Source organism: Leopardus geoffroyi, chromosome B3, assembly GCF_018350155.1.
Source record: "Leopardus geoffroyi isolate Oge1 chromosome B3, O.geoffroyi_Oge1_pat1.0, whole genome shotgun sequence".
Taxonomy (NCBI): domain Eukaryota; kingdom Metazoa; phylum Chordata; class Mammalia; order Carnivora; family Felidae; genus Leopardus; species Leopardus geoffroyi.
Genome location: NC_059337.1, coordinates 125,642,294 through 125,669,376, shown reverse-complemented (window position 1 = coordinate 125,669,376; position 27,083 = coordinate 125,642,294). Strand labels below are relative to the sequence as shown.

The 27,083-nt window shown below is 40.2% G+C and overlaps 1 protein-coding gene across 6 annotated transcripts in view; it reads right to left on the bottom strand.

The window, feature by feature from the left end:
* Window positions 1–849: 849 nt before the first annotated feature.
* The window catches only part of TSHR (thyroid stimulating hormone receptor), a 160,582-nt gene continuing 134,348 nt past the window's right edge, over window positions 850–27,083 (bottom strand). For all 6 annotated transcript variants that reach the window (XM_045451759.1, XM_045451761.1, XM_045451763.1 and 3 more), the window contains 3 exons: window positions 26,880–26,957; window positions 5,582–5,770; window positions 850–3,225 (listed from right to left, as the gene is read on the bottom strand). In XM_045451759.1, coding sequence (XP_045307715.1) covers window positions 1,812–3,225; window positions 5,582–5,770; window positions 26,880–26,957 — 1,681 coding nt within the window. In that variant the 3' untranslated portion in view covers window positions 850–1,811. The remainder of the gene's footprint in view (window positions 3,226–5,581; window positions 5,771–26,879; window positions 26,958–27,083) is intronic.

Here is a 27,083-nt window from a genome sequence, read left to right as displayed (position 1 = left end):
TCATGAGCACTGAGAAGCAAATGCCATCTCTGCTGGGGATGTAATGAAGGGACTGTCTTGACAGATAATCTGGAGAGTACATCTATAGATAAAGATAGATCCTAACCATTTTAAGTAAGGGAGCACTGTTGGGGAACAGATTTTATGTCCAATGATCAACAGGCTGGGAAGAGCTAATAGTTTCAGAAAGAAAAAACTTCTCTTGATAGCTTTAGTGTCGCTTTACCTGAGTGCTTGACAGCTTTAGTACTATATTATGGGTTGGAAACAGGTAAGTAAAGAAACCAATCCCTGAAGACAAGTTAAATGTTTTCAAGTGAATCTGCACAGTGACATAGTAACTCCAAATAACCAAAATGTGCAAAACTACCTTTTATTCTATAATATGAATACTAACCTGTTTTGGCCTGATAATTGTAGCTGTATAGATCTAGTAATTAGATGAGTAATTCAGATCCAGCCCAATTGGGTCACTTCATAGAACGTTTGGTTCAGATATCACAACCAAAAATGAATCAAGAAATTTCCTGTGTTGTACCTCTAGACTCCAAAGAGAAATAGATGGCAGCCCTACAAGATAGGAAAAACAGATTCTACTTTCTTAGTGCTTTTCTTTTTTCTTTGTCATGGAAACATGTTTTAAGGGAAAGGGATACACATAGAGATTTAAAACTGGAAGAGGCCATCAAGTTCCTTCATTTCTTTTTTTTTTTAAGTAAATTTATTTTGAGAGAGAGAGCACATACACACACATACACACACGTGCGTGCATGCGCACACACACACATATTGGGGGGAAGGGCAGAGAGAGGGAGAGACAGAATTCCAAGCAGGCTCTGAGTTGTCAGTGCAGAGCCCAGTGTGGGGCTTGAACTCAGGAACTGTGAGATCATGACCTGAGCCAAGATCAAAATGTTGGATGCTTAACCAACTGAGCCACAAGGTGCCCTAAGCTCCTTCATTTCTACAGACTTAGAGGTGGCCCAGTGATTTGCACAAGGTCCAGCAGTTATCTCGCGTCCAGCCTGCTTTGTTAATCAATGGGTGATTTAGTGTGCTCTGCTCATAATTCCCACTTGCTGCTGCTTAGAAATATTTCTAGAGTTCACGTCTTTTATGCTATGGGACTAGCCAAGAAGAACAATTCTTAGTTTGCTCAGCCACATAAAAACTGAAATTGCCAGTTTTTTTCTGGGCAACACATAACAGTTGGGTCACATCAGGTAGATTCTTGTGAAGAGATGATTAGTAGTTTCAGAGTCTGAAAAAACAAAGCTAAGCCTTTCCCCTCCTTCACCTCATAATAGCTGCTCCTGTGTCCTGTTTGACTTTTCAGTTTTGAGGAATTCACATTCTCTTTGGTTGTATCAGGGAACGTGAAAATGGACCAAGCCAACGTAAAGCTAATTTTATATTGTGGTCACCAGCTAAGTTAATAGCATTTTCCATTTGCTGAATCTTCAGTATGAAACGCTATCTAAAAGTGAGAAGCTCAGTGTTGACCTAGTTCAGTTGATATTTGTTGAGCATCTTACACAATGTTGTCACTGCAGTTAGCATCAAGCAAGTCTTCTAGAAAGTGTCAGTTATTTTGATATCACCTGGGATTCAGACGTGCTGGTAGCTTCTCTTCCTTCTGGGAGATGATTAGGTTAATGCTACCTCTCTCCAGAGATGAAATTTTGCCCCATGAAACATCACCTGCACAAGGGTTAGGTCAGTCATCTTGTGTATGTAATGGGTTAGGAATGCATGTTCAAGAAACCAGCCTTTTATAAGTCCCATACCACTGTGGCTAGTGTAGGGACAGCTTACAAAACTGTTTGATTATACTCTTTTGAGATTTGGCTCTGCTTATTTGGGGTTAGATGGGAGTTTTCAAGCAGTTCATAGTCATCCTGCATGTTGGGGAGACTTTGCCTCATGTTCCGGGTAACCTTTTGGACCTGAATACCAGTGCTATTCTTTGGAGAAACCCTCTGGCCTCGGTATGTCTGAGCCTGGCGTTTACAGATGCCAAACTTGCTGAGCAGGATAAATACATCCCTCTGGAAGGCTTTTGTGAAAATAGCATAGAGAAATGGATTGGCACAGGAGTTAAGTGGATAGAAGAGAACTAGCAAGATTTTGGAGTTGGTAACAGTGATGAGAGGCTTGTTCATAAGTGCTGACAGAGCATAGAATGAGATTGGAGCCATGCACATGAAGTCAGTGAAGATCAACACAGCCATCCTTTTCGCAATTTTGGTGTCTTTGTCCCCGGGGTTGTACTGGGGATTTCGGACTGTGATGTAGATCTTCACGTAACAGGAGCAGACAATGATAAAGGCGACTATGTTGAGCAACAGAACAAGGATAATATATGCCAGGGCAAGAGGTGTCTCAGTGTCCATGGGCAGGCAGATGCTGACCTTGGCATAGCTGCTTATTCCCACCAAAGGGAGCAGGGCCAGCAGGAAGCAGCAAACCCAGCCCCCAACCATGATGGCATATGCGTGCCTGAGGCGCATCTTCCTGTCCAGGCGCATGGCGAAGGTAATGGCATACCAGCGCTCCAGAGTGATGACTGTCAGTGTATACACGGACAATTCACTGGCAAAGACAGTGAAGAAACCAGCCGCATTGCATCCAGGGCCTGTCTGCCAGTCAATGGCATGGTTGTAGTACTCAGAATGAGTGTAGAGGTCTACAGAGGCAATGAGGAGCAGATACATCCCCATGCAGAAATCTGCAAAGGCCAAGTTGCACATGAGAAAGCGTGGGACAGTCAGTTTGTAGTGGCTGGTAAGGAGGATGATCAGGACAAAGACATTGCCCAGGAGAGCCAGCAGACTAACAAACCACACCACAATTCTCAGGAACTTGTAGCCCATTATGTCTTCACAGGGGTTGAACTCATCTGACTTGGGAGTACACACCATGTCTTCATTGCCTCCACACACAGTGTAGTCATAATGGCTATCGAAGGCCTGTAGGGTCTCTTCTTGTGGGTTTTTAAGCTCCTGGCCAAAACCAAGGATCTCGTCTTCTTGTTCTTCAAAGAAGACATAATAATGAGAGTTGCTGCGAGTATCCTGGAACTTAGAGTTGTCCTTGTATCCAGCATGGCTGTCACCTAGATACTCTTCATATTCCTGGTCGAAGGGACCATTCAAAGCATTCACAGATTTTCTCTGACGCAGGTTCCGAATACTGCTGTCATTACACATGAAGGACTCAAGGATTCTGTAAGGCAACAGAAAGAAGTCACTGCTTGCTGAAAACCCCTAATGGTCCCCCCAGGACTTAGCAAAATATGCAGAATACTTACTGTGATCTACATGAGTTGACAAGATTCTACATAATCTAGTCAGGCTTGTTTCTCCTACATTACTTCCTATTACCCACCCTACCCCTTCCCCTGCTGTACTACAGCGACATTGGCCCTTATTTCTCATCTGCACCCAGTTCAAGAACAATAATGAGTAAAAAAGCATGGATGGTAGAGTCAGTCTGCCTAGGTTAGGATTTGGTTCTACCATTTACTAGCTGTTCACCTTGGGCAGGCCTATGAAGCTTGGCTTTTCCCATTTTTATTTATTTATTAAAAAAATTTTTTAACATTTATTTACTATTGAAAAACAGAGACAGTCAGAGCGTGAGTGGGGGAGGGGCAGAGAGAGAGGGAGGCACAGAATCTGAAGCAGGCTCCAGGCTCTGAGCTGTCAGCACAGAGCCCGACGTGGGGCCCGAACTCAGAAACCACAAGATCATGACCTGAGCTGAAGTTGGACACTTAATTGACTGAGCCACACAGGTGCCCCTGGCTTACCCCATTTTTAAAGTAGAAGGAGTATCTATTTCATATAGGGTCGTTAAAGGATCAGATGAGTATATTTTTTAAAACTCTTACAAAGAGCACCTGGAACACTGATATGCCATGTATGTGTTGGTTATTATTATTACTATTCAGAGCTTTTGAACTCCATGTTCCCTTTGCCTGAAAAACGCATAGCTGCTTCTACTCATTATTCAGTTTTCAATTCAAATGTTCCTTTCTCAGTGAGGCCTTCCCTGATCTCCTTAAATAAACTGTCCTACTTTGTGTTTATTTCCTTTGTAGTAGTATCTGATATCTTCTTACTTGCTTATTTATTTTCTGACTTCCCCCACTAGACTGAAAACAAAATGCGGGAGGGCTTTTGCCCGACCTATTCATTGCTATGGGATTGGACAGTGCCAAGCACGTGCTAGGTGCTTAATAAATACTTATCAAACAAATGAATCAATGGACACGATCATGCAGGCAGGCTCATGGAAGTGAGATTCAGTTTTTCACTAGCTTGCCATACTGACATCAAAAGGGATTCTTTAATTTGTTTCAGCTGCAGAAGCAGATGTTAATTCATCTATTGGGCTCTGGTTAAAATGCCTAAAGGACTGCCTATTGCAGCTTGTTTGGAGGTTAATGAGAAAACTGGACCCTGCCCTTGAGGTACGCTCTAGCCTCCCACCCATCCCTGGTGCTTTCCTACCCCGAGGCCACACAGCCTCAGTATCAAGCCTACTCTCACCACCCCATACCTGACTTCTGGCTTTCTGCAGGCATTAGGCCATACTGGCCTTCTTTGCACAGCTGTTCAACTTTCCCCTTTGCTTCTGCCCCCACAACTAGACCCATTTTATTTCTTTTAAAAAAAAATACTTATTTATTTTTGAGAGAGAGAGAGAGAGAGCACGAGCAGGGGAGGAACACACACACACACACACAGAATCTGAAGCAGGCTCCAGTCTCTGAGCTGTCAGCACAGAGCCTGACACAAGACTTGAACTCATGAACCCGTGAGATCATGACCTGAGCCGAAGTCAGACGCTCAACCAAATGAGCCACCCAGGTGCCCCTAGATCCTGTTTTATTTCTGACTGCAAATAGGAGTCAGAAAGTCAGCTGGTAGATATTATATAGAAACTGAGCAGAAGTGAGTAAATGATAAATGAAGGTGGTGTTAGGACACAAGAGGGGAAATAATGCAGAGTAAAAATGTAAGTGAAGAAAAGATTCAGACAAAACACAGAGAGAAGAGGCCATTCCTCCTTTGCAGCTCGTAAGCAGCCTGATAATAAAATAATACATACCATAGCTAATGTTTTTTTTGAGAATTTAAAATATTCCAGGTAATTGTGATAGGTGTTTTCTATTCAGTTTCTCATTTACTCTTCTCAAACCCTCTGTGAATAGTAACATTACCATCTCCACAGAGGCTCCGGGAGGTTGAGTAAGCAAGCTGGAATAACACAACTAGAAAGTGGCCGAGCTAGGGTACAAAGCCAGTTGACTAGGAATCATGTAGTATGATCTCTACAAGATTCTATATGGTCCCCCCCCCCCCCACCTCCCTGCTGTGATCCGGTGACACTGGTCTTATTTCACATTTGCAGTCACTTTGAGTCTGCAGTCATTGTGTCCCACGGATTTCATGATACTCATGGATGCTTCCATTCTTTCTACCTGGCTCTCAAACCACAGACCTTTCCCAAACCCAGAAATTAATTCAACTTGCACTGAAACCTTTTGTTGCTTTTTCCAGACACCTGTATTTACCCTCTGATTTTCTTCTGATTCTTAAAAGCACAGCAGTGGCTTGGATAAGAAAGGTCAGCCCGTGTGAGGTGAAGGAAACTCAAGGTAAGTGGAAGTTTCTTTAGAGTCCAAGTGTTTCTTGCTATCAATTCCTTCAGGTGCTCCAGGCCTTTGGATGGCAGGGCAGTGACACTGGTGTAAGAGACGTCCCTAGGGAGGACAGAACAGAGTAGTTCAGAGAGGCAGTGAGCAGCCAGAACCTTCTACTTCTTGGCTAGAAAGTCAGGCAGGCCTGAGATTAACAGGGGTGTGTTCTCTTCTGCTGTTGAATATAGACTCAGTTCTTTAGATACTGCCACCGGCTGAAAGAGGAATATTTGATTTCTAAGTTGATATGTTACAAAGGACTCCCCATTTTTGTCACTTGGAATTCCAGTATGCATCGATACAGATAATAGCTTCACAGACATTTTCTTTTATTCATTGCAATACATGCAAACTCTTGGAATCTGAGATGGATATCAATTTTATTCCAGAAATTATAACATGTAACTACTAAAGTGTCTCACAACATAGAGAAATATATTTGAATGGGTTTAAAGGGGCCTGAATTGCTCTCAGTCTCTATGGGGTCTAGGGTTTGGGGATTAATAAGCTGTTCACTGATATGGGCCAACACTAGTGTTATGAAAATCTTCTCCTAATGATGCAGAGCTTGGGAGTTATATAGTGAATTCCTGACTCCGAACAACCTCCCTACGCTTCCTTTAGGAGGCTGTCAACATATTTCCTGTAAAGAAAACTCCAGTATTTACATTAGTAATCAAGTCACCTCTGAAAATAATGAGGAAGGTGGTGAGGCTGGAAGCAACATAGACACTAGTGTTAGTTACTCAAGTAGAAGTAATTCACATTGTAGTGTAGCATTTCCTGTTCTTTTCTCAGTCCCAGATAGTCCAGATTATATATCCTGCTCCATCGTTTTGTCTTGCTTGCATTGAATAATAGCTTGAATAAAACCATGAACATTTAACCTAATATCTCTCATTTTATATTTTATCAATTAAAACAGTCACTGAATAGTCTTAGATTTTACATGATTTTTACATGATTTTTTTATTATGATTTTTTAAATAATTACACTTAAAATGTTTAATATAGTTAGTAGTACTGATTAGCAAGTGAATTCCAATATTTACAGCTTCTTCCTCCATGTCGTTGCCATTGGACTTAGCTGGGATTTACATTCTCTGGGTTCAAGGCTGCTAGAACATGCTAGTCATTTTTTACAAACACGAAGCTCTCACATTAAGTCCGTTCTTACTACAGAGCTGTAATTCTCAGGGAAGGGTGCCACATTTGCTATTCTGTGTTGTATGTACTTTAAAAATTCTATAATTCAGCATTTCTCAAACTTGCCTGGTGGTAAGAATTACCCTTGGCACTCATTACTGTATGATCCCAGCTAATTTTGAAAACTAAGCAAGTATGTGTGGGAAACTGGCATAAATGAACCACTTTGCAGTTAATGAGCGAGTTGAGGGATTTTGGAGCCAACCATAAGGGGAATTGTGAAGTAAGTGAAGCTAGACATTACTCTTCTGCCTCATCTGTCCTGTTGATGCTGTATTTTCCCTTTTAGACATGCTGTCTTCAAGGTGTTGCTATCTTCCTGCCTTCGGTTTTCTGAAAGCAACTTATGTGTCTCTTTATGCAGTGATGCAGTCATGTCAGTGAAACAAGAGAGGATCTCTTGGCTCATTTTCCCTGCTTTGCTATCTGTTGGATACACTGATTGCGTGTGTTCATCTGAAAGAGCTTATCCTTCCAAGTACTGGGTTTGCATTTTAATAGCTATTTCTTGAGAAAATACTTTAGGAACCATCCCAATTACTGAAAGGCAAAACACCCCAAAACTAAGTGGCATCAAACAACAGTCTTTTTATTGTTACCATAGCTTTTGTGGGTCAGAAATGTGAACAGGGCGTGGCAGGGGTGGCTTATCTCTGCTCTATGATGTCTGGGGCTCAGCTAGGAAGACTTGCCGGGGCAAGTCAGTGATGGGGGCTGGTATTATATGCAGATTCCTTCACTTACATGCCTGGGCCAGGGCTGAGACGACTCAAAGCTCAGCTCAGCTGGACTGTTAACATGGCTTCTCCATGGGGCTTGGGCTTCTCACATCAGGGCAGTCAGGTTCTGAGATGGAGCATTTTGAGAGGAAGCATCTGGGGTGTCCCAAGAGAACTAGTAGATTGAAAGGTGGGGAACATAGAACCCATCTCACAATTGGAGGAGTGTCAAAGAATTTGGGACTTAGTTAAAAAACAAACAAACTGCTATAGTAATCCATGTGGTGAGGATAGGATTGAGGCAGATATTTGGTGAAAACTACCAATTTGCCATTCTGTAAATCAGTGTTTCTTGTCCAGGCACTAGCGTGGACCAGCATCAGAATTACATGCAATACAGACTCCTGAGCCATACCCCAAACCAACGGGAGGAATCTGCATTACTTAAGATGCTCTCTAGGTAATTTAGAATCTACCTCAATTCTCAGAACATTTTTATGAAGCAGATGGAAATTAAATCGAAGACAAAGAAATGAGGCATGTTATATCCAAAGAGACTCAGCAAACAAGGGTAACTATAATTTGGATCTAGAGTTCAGGTTCAGTGCTCCAGGAACTCTTCTCTACTCCTTATCATCAATCAGGTCTCTGGAGTCTTTGAATATACATCCAGGCGCAGTAACCCTCCAGGGACTCATTAGGAATCTGTTGGGGAGAAACTGATTCCATGCTGTGTCTGAGTGTCTGCAACCCAAGCATATCTAAGATGGCCACCAATTGGGTCTCAGAGGGGCTGAGTTGGGAGGGTGCTTGGACATGCATGGAGAAAAGCAGGTGTTGGGAAATGTGTAAAACTTATGATAGAAACATCTGTAACATAATGGGTACATGGCATATAGTAGGTGTTCAATAAATGTCAATTCCCTTCTTGTCCAATTTGGAGTTTATCTTGAGTCAGAAGCAAGGAACCCAGAAAATATAGCTCCAGGCCAGATCTTGACTTACATATCCAACTGCTTATTTGATATCTCATCCTGGATGCCTCATAGGCAACTTCAATTTAACAGGTCCATCCTACACTTAGCTTTTGATTCCCCATCCCCACCCAACGTACTCTTTTCCATTAAATCTAGCAGAACAAAACAAAACAAACATCCAAAAAACTTTTGAATCCATGTATTTCCATCTCCAGTTTAAACTCTCTAGTCTAAGCTAATGCCATCTGTTGGTACAATAGCTTTCTTGTCTACCCTTCCTCCGTTCCAGTCCATCCTTCACATAGCAGCCAAAGTAGTCATCACATATGGGTTGAGTCATAACATATGGGTTGAATAACCTTTCAGTGACTTCCCAATGTACCATGAATAACATTGACTCTTCCTGCCATGCTCTTTAATGTCCTACAGATCTGGCCTATGCACTCATCTCAGGCACCTAAGGCCACTTACAGCCCAAATGAGAATCTATTGGAACCATCTGACTCCCTGCTGTCAAGAGCCACTTGATGAAGCTCTAACTATCCATTAGGCCTACTGTTACCTAAAGTGCTCCTGAGCTGCTGCCCTTTCCTGATGTAGGTCGCTTCACTCATGCTACTTTGGTACTTTATAGAGTCAAGCAAGAGGACTGACTGCTTTTTCTCGTTATTGGGAATTTAACCCCTCTTGCAGAGAGCTACAGTTTTAATCAGATATAATCTGGTTGCTAACAGAAAGGAAGGTAGTTCCTTTATACCTGAACACGGTTGTAACACTGACTCTCCACTCAAAGAATTCCTGATTCTTCCCTCCAAGCCTACTGGTGTTCATTTCCTATTTTCTGTCTACCATCTTGTGGGGCTTGTGTTCTCATGGAGTCTCTTCTGCTCTTGCCCTACATTTATGCCATGAATGTCTATACTAAGATGCAATTGAGCTATACCCCTCATCAGAGGATAGCTCAGTTGTTTATAAGTCTTTAGCCATTTACAGTCTCCTGGTTCTCATTACAACCACCTTAGTTTAGGTCTGAATTACATTTCACCTGAGGTGTGCAAAAACTTTCTGCCTGGTCTTGGAAACCTTCTACTAATCCCACTTTCAGACTTAAAGACAGAATGTTCTTTCTAAAACTTGGATCTCAATGTATTGCTTTCCAGCTTGAAGCCATGGTTCCTCCAAAGAATTGTATACAATTCTAGCTTCTTAGAAGACTGCTCCTTGTCCCCAGTGGAAATTTCTTCCTAAATCCTGTGTAGTGTTCTTGATTTTTTCCCTTTCATTGGAGGAAATGTTTGAGTAATTTCTTAGAAAGGCTATATATGAAAGAGATATTTTATGCATTCTTGCATGTCTGAAAATGGCTTTTTTTCCCTATCCTTATATTCAGTTGATACTTCACCTGGCTATAAAATTTCATGTTGTAAATAGTTTTTCTTCAGAATTCTAAAGGCTTTACTCTACTGAATTCTATCACTCATTGTTGCTTTTGGTAAGAAAGATGAGATTTAGTTTCTTATTCTTTGGTCATTGACTGGTTTTTACTCTCTGGTAGCTTTTATGGCTCTCTCTCTCTCTCTTTAATTTCCAGTTTTACTGAGATATAATTGATGTATAACATATGTAAGTTTAAGGTATACAACATGATGATCTGATACATGTATATTTTGTGAAATGATTATACGGCACTCTCTTTGTTCCCGGTGTGAGGTTTCACGAAGGTAACCCTTGATATGGATCTTTTTGCACTTATTGTGCTGGCCACTGAGGGTGGGGGTGGAGCCTTCAATCCGGAGGGCTATGTTCTTCAGCTGTAGGACGATTTTTGGTATTGTTTCCAGGATAACTTACTCCTCGTATTTTCTTTGTTCCCTCTCTGTAATTCCTAGGAAGTGAAAAAGGAACTTCCTATATTCATCAGACTTATTCCCATTTTTTCTTGTAATTTCTCCTATTATTTTTTATTGAATCTAATGGTAGAATTCTTTGACCATATCATCCATCTCTTCTACTTAATTTAAAGAATTAATTAAAAAATTTTGTTTCCAGGGGCGTTTGGGTGGCTCAGTCAGTTAAGTGTTGGACTCTTGATTTCAGCTCAGGTCATGATCTCACGGTTCATGAGTTCAATCCCCACATTAGGCTCTGTGCTAACAGTGAGGAGCCTGCTTGGGATTCTATCTCTCTCTACTCTTTTCCCGTTCACATTTGTTCTCTCTCTCTATCTTTCTTAAAATAAATAAATAAAACTTAAACTTTTGTTTCCAGCTTTATTGAGGTATAATTGACAAATAAAAATTGTATAGAGTTATGGTATATAATGTGGTGTTTTGATATATGTGTACATTTTGAAATAATTACCACACTTCAACCAATTAACATATCCATCACCTCACACAATTTTTTTTTAATGGGGAGAATATTTAAGATCTACTCTCTTAGTAAATTTCAAATATACAAAATGGTATTATCAACTGTAGTCACTCTGGTGTACATCAGGTCCTCAGACCTTAATACATCCTTCATAACTGAAACTTTGTACCCTTTGACCAATATTTCCCTATTTCCCCATCCTTCAATCCCTGGCAACCACCAATCTACTCTCTTACTATGAGTTCAACTTTTTTAGATTCCACATATACATGAGATCATGCAGGATTTGTCTTCCTGTGCCTGGCTTTGAATTTTTAGTTTTAGTTTGATGAAAGCTGGGACTCTGCCTATTCTGTTCATTGCTGTATTTTTGGCACTTAGACTGGTGCTTGAAAGACAGAAAGTTGTGACTATGTATTTGTCAAATACAAGGACACATTTTAAGAAGAGCTTTCATGTTTTCCTTTTTTATAGTGTATTTGAGGAAGCACACTATGTTTAGAATGTTTAGAAGAATGGCTTTTAAATTCAGACTATCTGGATTTGAATCCTGGCTTCTATACTTACTACCAGTCACTTAACCTTTTTGTGCCTCAGTTTCTTTATGTTGGGTTTGTTGAACAATAGCTGACAGTGTGTTCTGAATAAATATCTATTATCATTATTGTCACCTTGCAATGAGACATGTCTTCTCAGATTTATCTCAGGTCACTAATGGTTGCTTTGTTGAAAGTTCTCTCCTGTTCTCTTCAATGTGTTTGGCTCCTCCAGGCTTATTTCCACCCCACTTGTTTATCTTGGTTTTGATCTTTCAAGTTACAAACGTTCTTTGGCTGGTGATCCTAGGTTGCATGCTCATGCTTAAAAACAAGGCACTGAAAATCTAATTGGGAGCTTATCCACTGGTGAGAGTCTGCTTTAGGACAATTGTGTGGCCTATACGCTGTTGTATCCTAAAAATGCCAGAATATGGAGGTTTTTTGTTTGTTTGTTTTAGAATTTGTCAACTTCTTCAGAAAAGAGACTTCACATTTCTAGCCTAGAGGGAAGGCACTCTTGGCTGCTGGCATTTTACATGAATAGGGCGGTGGGTTAACATTTCCAGATACAGACCTTCAATAAATCCTTCTGTTTATAGCCCCACGTTTCACTCTGCCACTTGCCACCCCCATCACCTCCAAATCCCACACCCTTCAGAGGTTCTGCAAAGCAAGGCAGCTGCCTCCTCAGGTGTGCTTCCTTTGAGTACTCATGTTTGTCTCCTTCTCTTCTGCCTTTTCTCATTCAGAATTCTGTAGCTCACCAGACCACCCACACACTCTCATCTGTCCTCTCCGTCCTTGTGGATTTATGTATATCGAAATGCCATTCCCATCATTTTAGGGGCCTCTCAAGAGGGAGAGGAAATAAAAGCTTAGGTTGAATTTATCACCTTAACTCTTAGTCATTACTCCATTTAATATGTAGATCTGTGCAAGAGCTTAGAACAGATACTTGTTGAGTGTTGAGTCAGCCAGACAACTAGACAACTAGGCAGATTCCCATCTCTGGTGTTGATGGAGAGAACGAGCCTCAGTCTGACAAAATCCCCAAACTCAACAAGGCAGGGATCATTTTAAGTATTTGAAGCTGTATCTTTCCTCATTCACCTAATAGCAAGATTTAAACATTTTGTTTTTGGAGTGAGAGAATATGGAGAGCAGCTATCAGCACTAAAGGGGCCCAAAATGATTTGTGAGTGTAGCCAAATGGATGGAGACCTACAGGCTGGAGGGCTGCCCTCTCTCTTAGTGACTTTGGCACTTTCCACAAAGAGCTCATTAAGTGTTGGGTACCAAGCTTCCTGAGAATTTGTCTCTAGCAAGTATTTACTCACAAAACAATGCAGCGGAGCTAAGCCTGGCAGACAGTAGGAAATCTAATTGTCTAGGTCATGGGAACCACCTCAAGTTATGTGTCTAATGAAAGTAACAGGACATGAATTTGGAAAGAGTGAGACCTGCAGGGTTATATACAGGGCAAGAATATCATGGAATTTTAATGATGCCAGGAAAAAAAAAAAAAAAGACCCAATTGATATTCGGTCTCATCAGAAGAATAAATTTCTCCTCAAGCAATTATGTATTCTAACATCCCCAAACATGGAAATAATTTCCATTTTTGTGATATGCATTGTCATTGTTATTTAAGATGAACCTTTGATGAATTCAATTGTAAACGAAAAAATTTTTTTAGTGTTTATTTAATTTCTAGAGAGAGACAGAGTGCCAGCTGGGGAGGGGCAGAGAGAGAAGGAGACACAGAATCCAAAGCAGGCTCCAGGCTCCAAGCTGTCAGCACAGCTGACATGGGGCTCCAACCCACCAACCATGAGATCACGACCTGAAACGAAGTTGGATGTTTAACCGACTGAGCCATCCAGGCGCCCCCAGTTGTAAATTAAATAAGCACTAATTAGCCTGCCAGTGTTTCAGCAGCAATTTCAAGTCTCTTTAATGTTTGCTTGTAATAAATGTGGGCTTTTCCTAAAGGTCAATAGGTGGAAGCTGACCCATTAAAAATGTATAGTCACATCTGCAAATTGGTAGATGAAATGCATCTAAAACAGAAAGAAGATTAATTTACCATTTAAAAGGCAGTTTAATTTATTAATACTGACTCAGAAAGGGCTTAAAAGCTTAAGGGCTTAAAAGCTATATGTTCAAGAGTGAGCCTGATTGATTATGAGCATTTTAAAACATGATATGCATTTATTCAACAAATATTTATTGATTGCTTTTTATGTATTGATCTATATGATACAAGCAGCTAGGGCTCTAGCAGTAAAGTAAATGGGAAGAAATTCTTGTTCCTCTAATGCTTATATTCTAGTGGAGAGAGAGGGACAATTAAAAAAATAAGTAAAACACAGTATATTTGGGGCACCTGGGTGGCTCAGTTGGTTGAGCATCTGACTTCAGCTCAGGTCATGATCTCATGGCTTGTGAGTTCGAGCCCGGCCTCAGGCTCTGTGCTGGCAGCTCAGAGCCTGGAGCCTGCTTCAGATTCTGTGTCTCCCTCTCTCTCTGCCCCTCCCCTGCTCATGCTCTGTCTCTCTCTTTCTCTCAAAAAAATAAATAAGCATTAAAAAAAAAACATCGTATATTTGATAATAATAATAAGTACTATGGGAAAGAGGAAGACAGAGAAGAGGAAAGGAAGAGCTTAAGAATGGGGTCACAATTGGGGAGGGTGTCAGGGAAGGCCTCATGGAGGAGATAGTTGAGCAGAGGTCCAATGGAGGTGAGGGAGAGAGAGAAACATGTTGATGCCTGAGGCAAGAACAGTGCAGGCTGGGAGACTAGTGTCATAGGCCCTGCTATGTTTGAGGAAGCAAGGAGGCCAGTGTGGCTGGAGCTGAGACAGTGGGGGAGTCGAAAATGTGGGTGAAATCAGAGAGGTAACGGGGAGCTAGATCATATTCCTACAAGGCTGTAGGCCATCAGAAGGACTTTGTCTTTTATCAGAGTGAGATCAGAAGTCTTCAGAGGAATGGTATAATCTGACCAAGGATTTCAAAGGACCAATCTGGATACTGCTTCGAAAGTAAACCAAAGAGAGCAAAGGGTAGAAACAAGAAGACCAAGGTCCAAGGAAGGTGCCTTGGACCAGAGTGGTAGCACTGGAACTGCTGAGAATGGTTGGAGTTTCTACAGATTGAAAAGGTAGAGCCAATGGAACTTTCTCATGCATTGGATATGGGTGGGAAAGAGGGGAGTCAAGAATGACTCTGAGAGGCGTGCCTGGGTGGCTAAGCATCTGACTTAGGTTTAGGTCATGATCTTGTGGTTCATGAGTTTGAGCCTTACCTCAGGCTCTTACATCCAGGCACTCGGAGCCTGGAGCCTGCTTCAGATTCTGTGTCTCCCTCTCTCTGTCTGCCCATCCCCCACTCATGCTCTATCTCTGTCTCTCTCAAAAATAAATAAACATTAAAGAAAATTTAAACAAAAGGTTAAAAAAAGAATGATTCTGAGATTTATGGTCTGCAACTAAAAAATAGACTTTCCATTTCCTGAAATGGGGAAGTGAGGCAGGTATGGAGGGAAAGATCACGGGTTCAGTTTTGGACAGGTTGAGTTTGAGATGCCTATTAGACATCCAGATGGTGATAGTGATAAGCATGCAGGAGAAACATACAGGAAGGAAGTGCAATGTGTGCAGCTTGCAAATTTAAATAGGGTGTTCAGGGAAGACCTTGATGAGAAGATTACATTTAAGCAAAAATTGAAGGAGGTGAAGGAGCAAGTCCCACGGATACCTGGGGGAAAAGCCATCTGTGTAGAGAAGACAGTTAGTGCACAACCCCTAGGTGGCAACATGTTGGAGGGGGATGTGTTCAGTGTGGCTGGTGTGGAGTGTTGAGTAGGAAAGAAGTAGGAGGTGGAATCAAAGAACAGATCATGGATAGGCAGCTGTTTCAGCAAAGCCTTTGCTATTTGTAAGGACTGGAGCATTTGAAGCAGAAATTGAAGAAAATGATCTAGGAAAGTTGGAGAATTACAACAGGTGCAAGAACAATCATATGTAAAAGGAGCTCACTTTGTGGCCCTTTGTGCCCCTAGGAAGAGACGGTGTTTCTGGGTTAGTTAGTGCTGGTTTGCATTCTAGCACCATCGCTTATGGCCAGATGACCTTGGGGACTTACCTAATATCTCTGCACCTCAGTTTCTCTTTGTTAAATAGGGATAATAACACCTGCCACTGAATAGTTAAAAAGGGTAAAGGTGATATACTATCTGTAAAGAACAGAGAACACAGCTGAAGCTCAAAAATATAATTGCTTTGTAACTCAGAAATCACTGTTAACCTTTCCTCTATCTCTCAAGTTTGTATAATTATATTTCTTTTAAGCCTTTTGCTTCTGTGACCTATGAAATCCCATGGAACTTACCATATAAGCATAATGGATCCTTCAAAGACAAACTACCCATATACTATAAGTCAGTATGGTCAGCTCTCCACCACACAATGACAAGAGGAAATGATGGCAATTTATTGCCAATATTCAGATACTGAAATAAAAACCTATCCTTGTCCTTAGTGTTGAATCCTCTCCCTCTCCTCCCCAAAACACATACGAAATGACCATCACCACAGTGGCTAAAGGACCTCAATGCTACTGGTGAGATGTGAAAAGTCCACTTTCTTTTAAGGTGTTTATTTCCTTTAGACTCAGAAACAGAACATAATGAACAAAGTGGATTTCAGTGACTTGGCAGAAATAGTGTGTCAGAATGATAACCCTTATTTCCTGTCGCAAGAGTAAAAATCTCAGAAGAGTCAAAGAATTTAGCATTCATCTATACTTACTTGGGAAGAACTGAGTGCCTAATTGTGCACACCAAAAACTGTTTCATGTGTTTATGTTTGTGGGTTATTTGTTGAAAATTTTAATCCTAGGTTAATTTATCCCTCCTATCAGTAAGTCTGTTGTCAGCATCTTCTAGTTAATTGTAAAATCATGAGTAAAACGTGCTATAAAATAATGATTTTTGCCTCGTCTATTTGGCTCTATGCAATCTTTTTTTCACCCCGTGACTAATTGAGACTTTATGTGGGTGAAATCACCAAAAACTCTGAGAGGAGTAGTGTTGGAGGGGTCAGAATCCTCTGGGATCGATAGGATGAAATAAAATAATTTATACAGAATATTTAGCAGACAGCCTAGTAGGCGCTTACTTAAAGGTAGATTGTTTATACTTAAAATTGCAAAGAAGATGTGCTCTGACTTTCTGTTCTAAGATTCGTTACTTTTGAGGACTCCTGACTAAAGAGCAGTGATTAGTTAATAAAATTGTTCGGAATTTATATGTTTTAGAACATTTTGCAAGCATTGTTTTCCTAGAATTCAGACTCAGCAAATATTCTTTTATGTTCTATCAGTTTTGATCAAAGTAAAAAGCCCTTACTTAAAGAACTAATTTTAGCAAAACCATGTTACAAGAAACAGTTAATGGGGTTGTGAATTATTCATTTTTATAGGTGAAAGGTCATCCCAGTTTACTGTCCATATTGGCATAGATATGAGAACATTTATTCAGACTGAATCCCCTGGTGGAAAACGCATGATCATTTGAGGCCATTGCTCCAGGACACTGGCTCCTGGTGCTTTGGAGAACTTCTCTTTCAGTTAAAGTAAAAAACTTTTGAGGATGATAGTAGTTGAAATTTTAGTCAGTTGAAGAAATGCAAAGGTTCATATGATTTTGAGGACCTTTGTAATAACTCCATCACCTCTCTCCCACCAAGAGTCAGCCCTCTAGTTTAGGAATTCTCTGCAATGTTTTCTCATTAGTTATAAAAAGTAACCCTACCATGATAGATTGCTGTGACTTAAAGTATTAGCTCTGTTTTCTCATATCAGTGGCTATGGTAGTAAGAGATGCTACTGATCAATAAATTTGGATTTTTTTGTTATCCAACTCTCGTGAATTGTTGACACGAGTCTTCCCGTCTGAAGATTCCTAGGACTGAAGTAGGCCATCCTACTTCAAGAAGCCAGCATGCACACAATTATGGAAAGGTTTCTATCTACTCTTTCTCTTCAAATTCTTCTGTGACCTTCCTTGTAGCTCTCAAGGACTGAACAAAATGGTCACAAGCCATCTCCTTGCCTCTGGAGACACAGGTGTGTGTCTTAGGAGGGATGACCCACTTCGGTTGCTTCCCCAACAACTTGGATCCCTTGGCAAAGGTCTGCTGGCTTGATGGCTTGATGCCCGAGCCAGAAACTGTAAGAGTATGTTTACCTTTGCAACTCATTTATCACTCCAGTGAGCAGAGCAGCCTAGCAGACAAACCTCCTCTGGTTTTCCACCCCTAGGAGGTTCCCTTCCTGTCCAAGAGAGCTGCCCCAAAGGCTCTGTTTGACAAACACAGAAAGGAAGACAAGGAGTGCCAGGCTGATTAGGTCTTTGGATTTGATCTTGTCCCTCTCTTTGGAGGTCCAGTGCCTGCCAAATAGCCAGGAGATATAGATGAGCAGTCACAGCACAGTTGTTGGGACAGAGGTATCCAAGACTAATAGTGTCAGGGCCAAGGGTGGGTGAAGGTGAAAGGAAGAAGGCATGGGGGTGAGTTGAAAAGGGCCACAAACTGTAATGGGTTATATAACTATTACTAACATTTCCATAGTAATTCTTCAGTGGGCCATCCTTGACCTGCTGAGTCAGGTCATGTTCCTCACAATATGATTTCAACACAATACACTTTTCCAACACCATCCTTTGCCCCAAATTATGTTTTGTTGCTGTTATTGTTACTATTCTTTGAACACATCCTATGTTTTTCAGTAGAATTGCCTTTGTTCTTTCTCCATCTCTGTCTGTTGCAATTCTACCCCTTATCTGAAGCCCATCAAATACCATCTTCTTTAATGAGGCCTTTGCTGGTCACCCTACCTAGAAATGGTATCTTGATTCTCTAAATATCTGTCATGGCTCTTTTGACATCAAACTTACAGTTATTTACTCACATTTCTCCTAAATTTGGCTGTAACCTCTTTAAAAGCAGAAGTTATGTCTTATCCTTATAACATTCATGGAGTTCAGTAGGTGCTCAGTAAAATGTAGAATAAGTGAGTAAATGAACACCTTGCAGAAGTTTGCTTCATTTTCTTAAAAAAATTTTTTTTAATGTGTATTTATTTTTGAGAGACAGAGCATGAGCAGGGGAGGGGCACAGAGAGAGGGAGACACAGAATCCGCAACAGGCTTCAGGCACTGATGTGTCAGCACAGAGGGCTGTGCTGACGCAGGGCTTGAACCCATGAACCGGGAGATCATGACCTAAGCCAAAGTTGGACGCTTAACCAACTGAGTCACCCAGGCACTCCTACAAGTTTGCTTCAGATTAGCTATTTCTCCTTAGAAAGGAAAGAGAAAAGGAGAGGTTCAACTATGGATGGTGATGGCCTGGGGGTCAGGACTAAAGCTGATTTCATTTAGGACTAAAATGTACTCAGGATTGCAACTCAACAACAAAAAGACAAACAATCTAATCAAATAAGGTAAGATATTTGAACAGACACCTGACAAAAGAAAATATACAAATGGTTATGAGGTACATGAAAAGGTACTCAACATCATTAATAATCAGGGAAAACAGAGTAAACCATAATGAGAAATGACTTTATAGCAACTAGAATGGCTAAATCAAAAAGACTGACAATATAATGGGTAAACAAATATCAAACTTTCATACCTCTCTGGTTTGAGTAGAAAATGGGATTTTTGGGAGGCATTATTTCCTATGAAGTTAAATGTACATCTGTCCTGTGACCTAACAATTTTACTCCTAGACTTTTACATTAGAAAAATACATAGATATGTGGTTGTATACGGAAGGTGGAGCATGAGGGAATTTTCTGGTTGATGAAAATGTTTGAAGCCTTGACTAAGATAGGATAACATAATTTTGCCCAAACTTATCAAATTGTATACTTGAAAACTGCATGTTATTGTATGGAAATTATATCTCAATAAAAAAATAAATTTGTCCAGGCTCATACCTAGAAAATTATGCATTGAACACACCAGTGGACCTCAGATATGCCCAAAAGAACTGTGCCACAATTTTTCAGCCATCTAATAGTATGATTTTGTGAAGATCATTGAGTAAAAGATAAGAACATAAGGTGCTTATTCTTCTGTAAACCCAGATGGCAGTGCCTTGATCTTTAGATTTTTAAATAATTCATTTGATCAGCTAATAGCAACAAAAGTTTATTTTTGTTGAGGCATGTTACACAGACTCAAGGATATTGTTACAGAGCTGTTCTCTTCTTGGGAGATACTTATAATAGTAACTGGGACTATTATAATCATTTTCAGTGGTAGGTTAAATGCTTATTAACATAAGTTACATAATTTAGACCTTAGAGAACTCTGGTTATTATGGAAGGCATTGCATTTCAGTGCATTCTTTCCTTTGGGATTATAAACACCGAGAGCTTCTCTTTCAAAATAAGATTAAAAGAAAACAAGATAATCAAAAATGAAAAGCATAAAAATAGAAAATGAGATTGCATGTCTTGATTAGAAAAACAATAAGTAATAAATGTTATTGAACTCCCAAACTATATTAAAAGGCTTTAAAAAATAGGAAAGGGTGGAGAACAGGCCATACTTTAGATGTTGCACCTGTTTTGAATTAGATTCTTTTTTGAGAAATGACCTTGAGAAAAGATGGTAAACTAAGTGGGCAAAATTTACTGTTTTTGTTGACTGTTAGAAATGACTGTGTTCTTTCTCAAATATCTTTATGAAGCAGAAATATATACCAGCCATTTTTCTTCTCTTTAGTTGGAGGTTAAGGTTTTCCAAGTTGGCTTTAACACCAACTCACACCCAAATCATGGCTATTTGGTATTCAGTTACAACTTATCAAATATTTATTGAATACTTGCTGTCTTGTCTTTTGAAGCAGGGAAATTACAGAAAGTGTAAGACATTGTCGATTTCCTTAGGATCTTAAAATCTGGTTAATAGGGAGAAGATCTGTGGGAAATACAGTGATAAAGATTTTGACAAATGTTCAAGACAAGAGGTACATGGTGATGTTACAAAGCCATTCATGAGTAGTTACTAGATGCTCTTTAAGACAACTGCCTGAAATTTGAAGGGTGAGATTGAACTCTTTGTTCATTTCTTACTTTCCTGCTACTGGCATTTCAAATGCTGCCATATCCATTGTCCTCTTTTCCTGTGCTTTGTGGTTTTCTTTTTAAAGTAAATCCTAATTTTCATTAAAATAATGTGTGGACCTATTTTTAAAAAGCAAACTACACTGGAAGCTTAGTTATACAGGCTCTGGTGCAATTCCTCCCTGCAGTCCGCTTTCTGATGCCCTGAAAACAACTACTTTTAACTTTTAACTGGTGTTTTTTCCCATAATTGTAAATATATTTTGATTTATTGGCTTTTGATTCACCCACTGACTTCCTGCTAGGGAAGATGAGGATTTGGCTCTCTTCTATCACCCTACACACAAATTCTCCTGACACCCCCTCTAATCTCCTGAAACAGTTTTAGGACATATTTGGTTAATCTTATATTTAGTATTTTGGTTATTACAACTCTGCATATTTTGATTTCATTTCCTTTCTTGTGTAGCTTTATTTCCTTACGAAACATCTTTATGAAACATCTCTCTTATTTATGTACCTTGTTTGGATGGACTTCTTGCTAAGTCTTGCACATGCTCTAAAGTTCTCTAAAACATCTATCAAAATAGTTGTTCATACAGCCAATCCTGTCAGATAATGTATCAATCTATTTTGTTTCCAGAACTTTCTCTTGGAGCTCTCTTGGTGGGGAGGGTTATCAGAAGTCTCCATTCTAGCCATTTATTGAGATTTCCTCCATAATCACATCTCCCATTACCACCTACATTCCAAAGCATCTCAAATACATCTCTAGCCCTGATCTCTCGTGTTACTTTCCCATCTGTAGCTATCACAGTCTGCTTGGATGTGTCACACATACCTCAGACTGTTCTTCACCACTATACCAACTCCTCCCACAGTCTTCCTTTTCTCAGGAAGTAGTGATCCCATTCGTCTGGCTGCTCACGCCAAAACCCTTGCAGTTGTCTTTGATTCTTCTCTTTTTCTCATTCCCTATGTACATTCCATCAGCACATCATATTGGCTTTACCTTTAAAATATAGTCTGAACTGACCGTTTCTTATTGCCTTCACTGCTACTACCTTGTTACAAGCTGCTATCACCTCATGCCTACATTATTTTTATACATTCCTAAATGGTGTCCCAGCTCCCAGACTTGGCATCCTACTCTCAACACAACAGCCAATGTGACCCTACTAAAACAAAGGTCAGATCATGGCAAAAGAGTCCAATGGCTTCCTCTATATCTAGGAGCAAATAAAAGACCTTAAAGTGACATTTAAGGCCATCCACAAGTTGCTCTCCCCACCCCATTATCTTTTTGACCACAACTTCTATCTTTTTCCTATTTAGTTTACTCTTCTTGAGCTACAACAGCCTCTTTGCTATTCCTCAAACATGCCAGGAATGTTCTTACCCGGGGGTCTTTGCACTTTGTCTAGAATGCTTTTCTTTCTGGTAGTCACATGCCTTGTTCCTTTATGACTGTCATATTTTTCCCCAATTGTTACCTTCTCAAAGAGGCTTTCCCTGACCACCTGTCAAAATAGGAACCCCCCTCCCCATCAAAAGCTCCTAACGAAGAGTCCTGAGCTTAGCCTATGATCAATAAATGTTTACTGTACATTTTCAGAGGTTGATTAGGAAGAATTTAATCAAACTGATGCAAATGGGTCAGAATGACAGGGAAGGAGTAGAAATTTCAGGCAAGTGAGATAACTAAATCAGAGCTAAGTTCTGAAAAACCTGAAATTAGAAAATTTCTCTCATATTGTCATAATATTTGAGAACAAGTGATTTAACCAAAGGAGAGACAGAGAGGAGAAAGAGCCAGAGCTCGGGACTGAAATACTGGGGGCAGTGATCTCTAGTGAGAAAAATTAGGAAGGAGTGAGCAGAAAGGCTTAGAAAGGTAAGAATAATGAAGTATCAAGAGGCAGGAAGAAGCGAAGGTAATCACAATGCTTAACATTCGTGAAGCATATACAAAGTGCTTTTAGTTTATTTTCTTACTTAAGCTTCACTACTTTTAGTAACTCTGCTTTGACAAATAAGATCACTGAGACATGGGTCTCACAATTAGTGATGAAAGCAGGAGTCAAGTCCAGGCCTCGCTCCTAATCTAGCTCACTTTTCACAACCTGGCCTGTGTCCAGAAGCAGGAATTGCATTGTCAAGTAGTTGCACAGCCGCTCTTAACTTGGCCAGAGAGTCTTGAAAAAAGAAAATCTTGCCAATACTATCAAAACAACTTTTAAGCAACAGAAACAAATAGATACATTAATTTACCACTTAGAAAGAAGTATAAATGGACATTCTCCCTTAAGGACAAAGTACTGAAATATCTTTAAAATGTGACTGCTATTTAAAGGCTACAGCATTTACAGAAGTGTGATTCAAGTATTTATTGTATACCGTATTAATTTTGCTAACATTTTTTAAGCTAGTACTATGTTTTAGGCATTGTAAAACGAAGTAGAACTGTAGAAACAAGACAGGCATAACCCTGCCCTCTAGGAGCTCTTGGAGAGATAGACAGAAACATATTACTGGTGCTTTGAGATGCATACATAGAGGGGCTAGAGTACAGAAGAAGAAATGGTTATCTTTCCCTAAGGAGAATAAGGGTCAAGAACGACTTCAGTGAGGAGGAGGTTTTTGGTTGAAAGATAAAATGGTAGTAGGTGCTAATCAGACAGATGAGGTTGTGGTAGGGTTTTCCAAGCAGAACGAAGAAAGAGTTTAACATAGCCATGTAAGTAGGTTGGAGTATTAGGAGAGCTAATACAGACAGATCATTGGTCAGGGGTGTATAGTGGTGTGAGAGACAAAGCTGAAGATTATAATGGAGCCTTGCGTGCCACACCAAGGTCTTTATCCTGAGGGGTACAGGAGACCAGAATTGGTGTTAAGATCCGATTTGCATTTTAACACGCACAGGTTTGGGGAAGACGGAATTGAGAGGGACCGAGATAGAAGGCAAAGGGAGATTTGGAGGCTCTTGTCATCTAGACTAGTGCTACTCAAAGCTTGGTGCCCACTGGCCAACTGAGTCCTTGACAAATGTAAGAAGCTTGTACTGTAAGGCAAGCCAATGACTTCATGAAGCACACTGTTCAGTTGGGGCAACTTTGCTTTTATGGGAAGATTTTCTCCATTAAGGAAGCTGTATTTTGATGTACATTCTGGGTCTAGCCATTCACCTTGTAGTGGCCCCGATTTGAGTGGTCGTAGTCTACATCATTGGTCTTTAAATTCTTCCAAGGTCACATATTCACATGCAAAAACTGTTTGAGTATGTGCCTTTACCCTGTGTACATTTATGATCTCCATGCACATATTACTGTAATACCATGTTATATACACTATAAAACACACTAAACATACATTTTATTTTATTTTATTTTTATTATTTTTTTTTAAAGTGTACCTTTTAAATTTTTTTTTAACGTTTTTTTTTAACTTATTTTTGAGACAGAGAGAGACAGAGCATGAACAGGGGAGGGTCAGAGAGAGGGAGACACAGAATCTGAAACAGGCTCCAGGCTCTGAGCTGTCAGCACAGAGCCCGACGTGGGGCTCGAACTCACGGACCGCGAGATCATGACCTGAGCCGAAGTCGGCCGCTTAACCGACTGAGCCACCGAGGCGCCCCTAAACATACATTTTAAAAGGATAAGAAGAAAATAAATGAGTAATCTTTTAAAAAAATTTCACTAAAGTGAAAGCACTGTAATTAAACATACTTCACTAATTTTGAAAATTGCTGTTTAACCCTTTCTGATATAGCTATTCAGAGGTCTGCTTCTGTTTCAGTCTAGGTTTAAGTGGCTGTCAGTGAAAAAGTCACCTCACAAAGATAGATAGTTCCCCATGGACTAAGGCAGGCATGGCTGTACTCACTAAGTTAAGATTCTCAACTCTCAATCCAATTCAGGAACTAAATACATGTTTTTTATTGAAATTCATATTCTCAGATGTCCATCAGTTGTTTTTGCACACTAACCTATGCATGTTTCATTTTCATATTTTATACACGTGGATTTTAAGACCATTGTAATTATTGATTTGAAATATTTTTAAAAAGGATAAAATTCAATTTCTGGTTTTAACAAACATAATTTTCATAAGTGATATTCACCATTCTCATCAGGAAGAGTACATAACTTGGAAATGTTTTTAAATACCTGTTTCTAAAGGCCATTTCCAAAGCACAAATTTCTTCAGAGAAACAACATTCATTAGTGAAATATCACTTTATCTTGAAGGAGCAGTTATAATTCTTTAAAATTTTTTTAAAAACGTTTTTATTTTTTGAGAGTAAGAGAGAGACAAGCATGAACAGGCGAGGGACAGAGAAAGAGGGAGACACAGAAATCTGAAGCAGGCTCCAGGCTCTAAGCTGTCAGCACAGAGCCCGACTCGGGGCTCAAACCCATGAACTGTGAGATCATGACCTGAGCCGAAGTTGGATGCTTAACCAACTAAGCCACCTAGGTGCCCCTTGAAGGAGCAGTTATAAAGTTGTCTTTTTTTAAATGTTTATTTTTTTATTTTGAGAGAGAGAGGGAGAGGGAGAGAGAACAAGTGGGGGAAGGGCAGAGAGAGAGACGGAAGGAGAGAATCCAAAGCAGGCTCCTCACTGTCAGATCAGAGCCCGACAGAGGGCTCGATCCCACAAACTGTGAAATCATGATTTGAGCCAAAATCAAGAGGTGGCTCAACGGACTGAGCCACCCTGGAGTCCCTATAAAGTCATCTTTTAAAAGTATCTTCCAGGTTAAAAAAAAATCACATAAAAGGCCAGCACATTTTTTTTTCACTTGACTTTTTGTAGAAAGAAAAATGTATAATGCTTTTAAGTACTTTGCCATCAGTTAACAATGAATCCCCATGTGGTATAGTAGATTTTTAGGGTCACTCTGCCCTCTCATATGGCACCTATGTGTTAAGAAAATAAGGCCATATGGGCACCTGGGTGGCTCAGCCCATTGAGCGTCCAACTTCAGCTCAGGTCATGGCCTCACACTCATGAGTTTGAGCCCCCAGTTGGGCTCTCTGTTGTCAGCGCAGAGCTCACTTCAGATCTTCTGTCCCCTTCTCCCTGCCCCTCCATTGCTCACGTGCTCTTTCTCTCTCTCTCTCTCTCTCAAAAATAAAAATAAAACATTAGTTTAAAAAAGGAAAAAAATAAGGTCATAAATTCACTTAACTAGGTGCATTCAATCTAAAAAGGAAGTACAATTGTTAGAAGTGAAAGAGTGACGATGTTAAGTACTCAAGACTGTGGATCACCCACTGTTCCCTGGGAATGCGTCCATTCCCTACCTGACACCTGAGGGGCTGCAGTCATCTGTGTATATAGTACCAAAACTTAATTTGTCCTTATTTAAAAACATTTCTTAATGTTTATTTTTGAGAGAGAAAGAGAGAGACAGAGTGTTAGCGGGGAGGGGCAGAGAGAGAAGGAGACCCACAATTTGAAGCAGGCTCCAGGCTCTGAGCTGTCAGCGCAGAGCCTCACGTGGGGCTTGAACCCATGAACTGTGAGATCATGACCTGAGCCAAAGTCAGATCCTTAATGAACTGACCCACCCAGGCGCCCCCTTATTTTTAAAATCTTAAATATAAATAGAACCTCTAATATTTATCCTTGCCTCTAATGGATTACCTTGTGTCTTCTTCTGGGGTGCTGTGTTCTGCTTTGGCAAGGACTGGACCAGATGTTCAATGGTGAGATTCTAAACTGCTGTTTTTAAAAATAATTATGTCTCATCTTTTCCAGTGATTGTAAATTTTACTAGATAGGAGTCAGACAATTTATACTCTTCCTTCTTCATGCCAAGCATTGTGCAATGCACATTTACACACATTTTTCTCTGCACAGAGTGCCTGACACCTGTTTGTAGACCTTGTGTCTCAGAATTTTGCAAACAGCACCTGCTCAAAGATGCCTGTTTTTTTTTTGCACTGGGGGCCTCCATGAATGTCCAACCAAGGCGGCTTCCTAAGGAGGCATCCGGATAGTACGGTGGAGTGGCCTGAGTGTCAAAGAACAAGAGCTTTCTTCCAAGCAGTAGCCTATACAGCTGGGTGGAAGACTACTGCGGATGTCTTTAGCCAAGACAACATGGCCTACCGTAAACATCAGCCGCTTCTCTTGGTGACTGTCCTTTATTCCAAATAAAATAAAATAAAGACCGACATATTCTTCTGTATGTCTTACTCACAGCAAGGTTGGTCCACTGTATACTCCTCCAAATGCATCTTGGTCAATAGCTGTCAAGTACTTATTCTTGTTCAGGTAACTAGAGAGAGAGAATGAATTAGGTGAGGTTAAACGAATTGACGCAAATTCCAAAATAAAATGTGAGCATGGTTTCCCTAGCTATTAACTGGTTTCTAAGAATTTGGAAAACACCTTACCTTCTTCT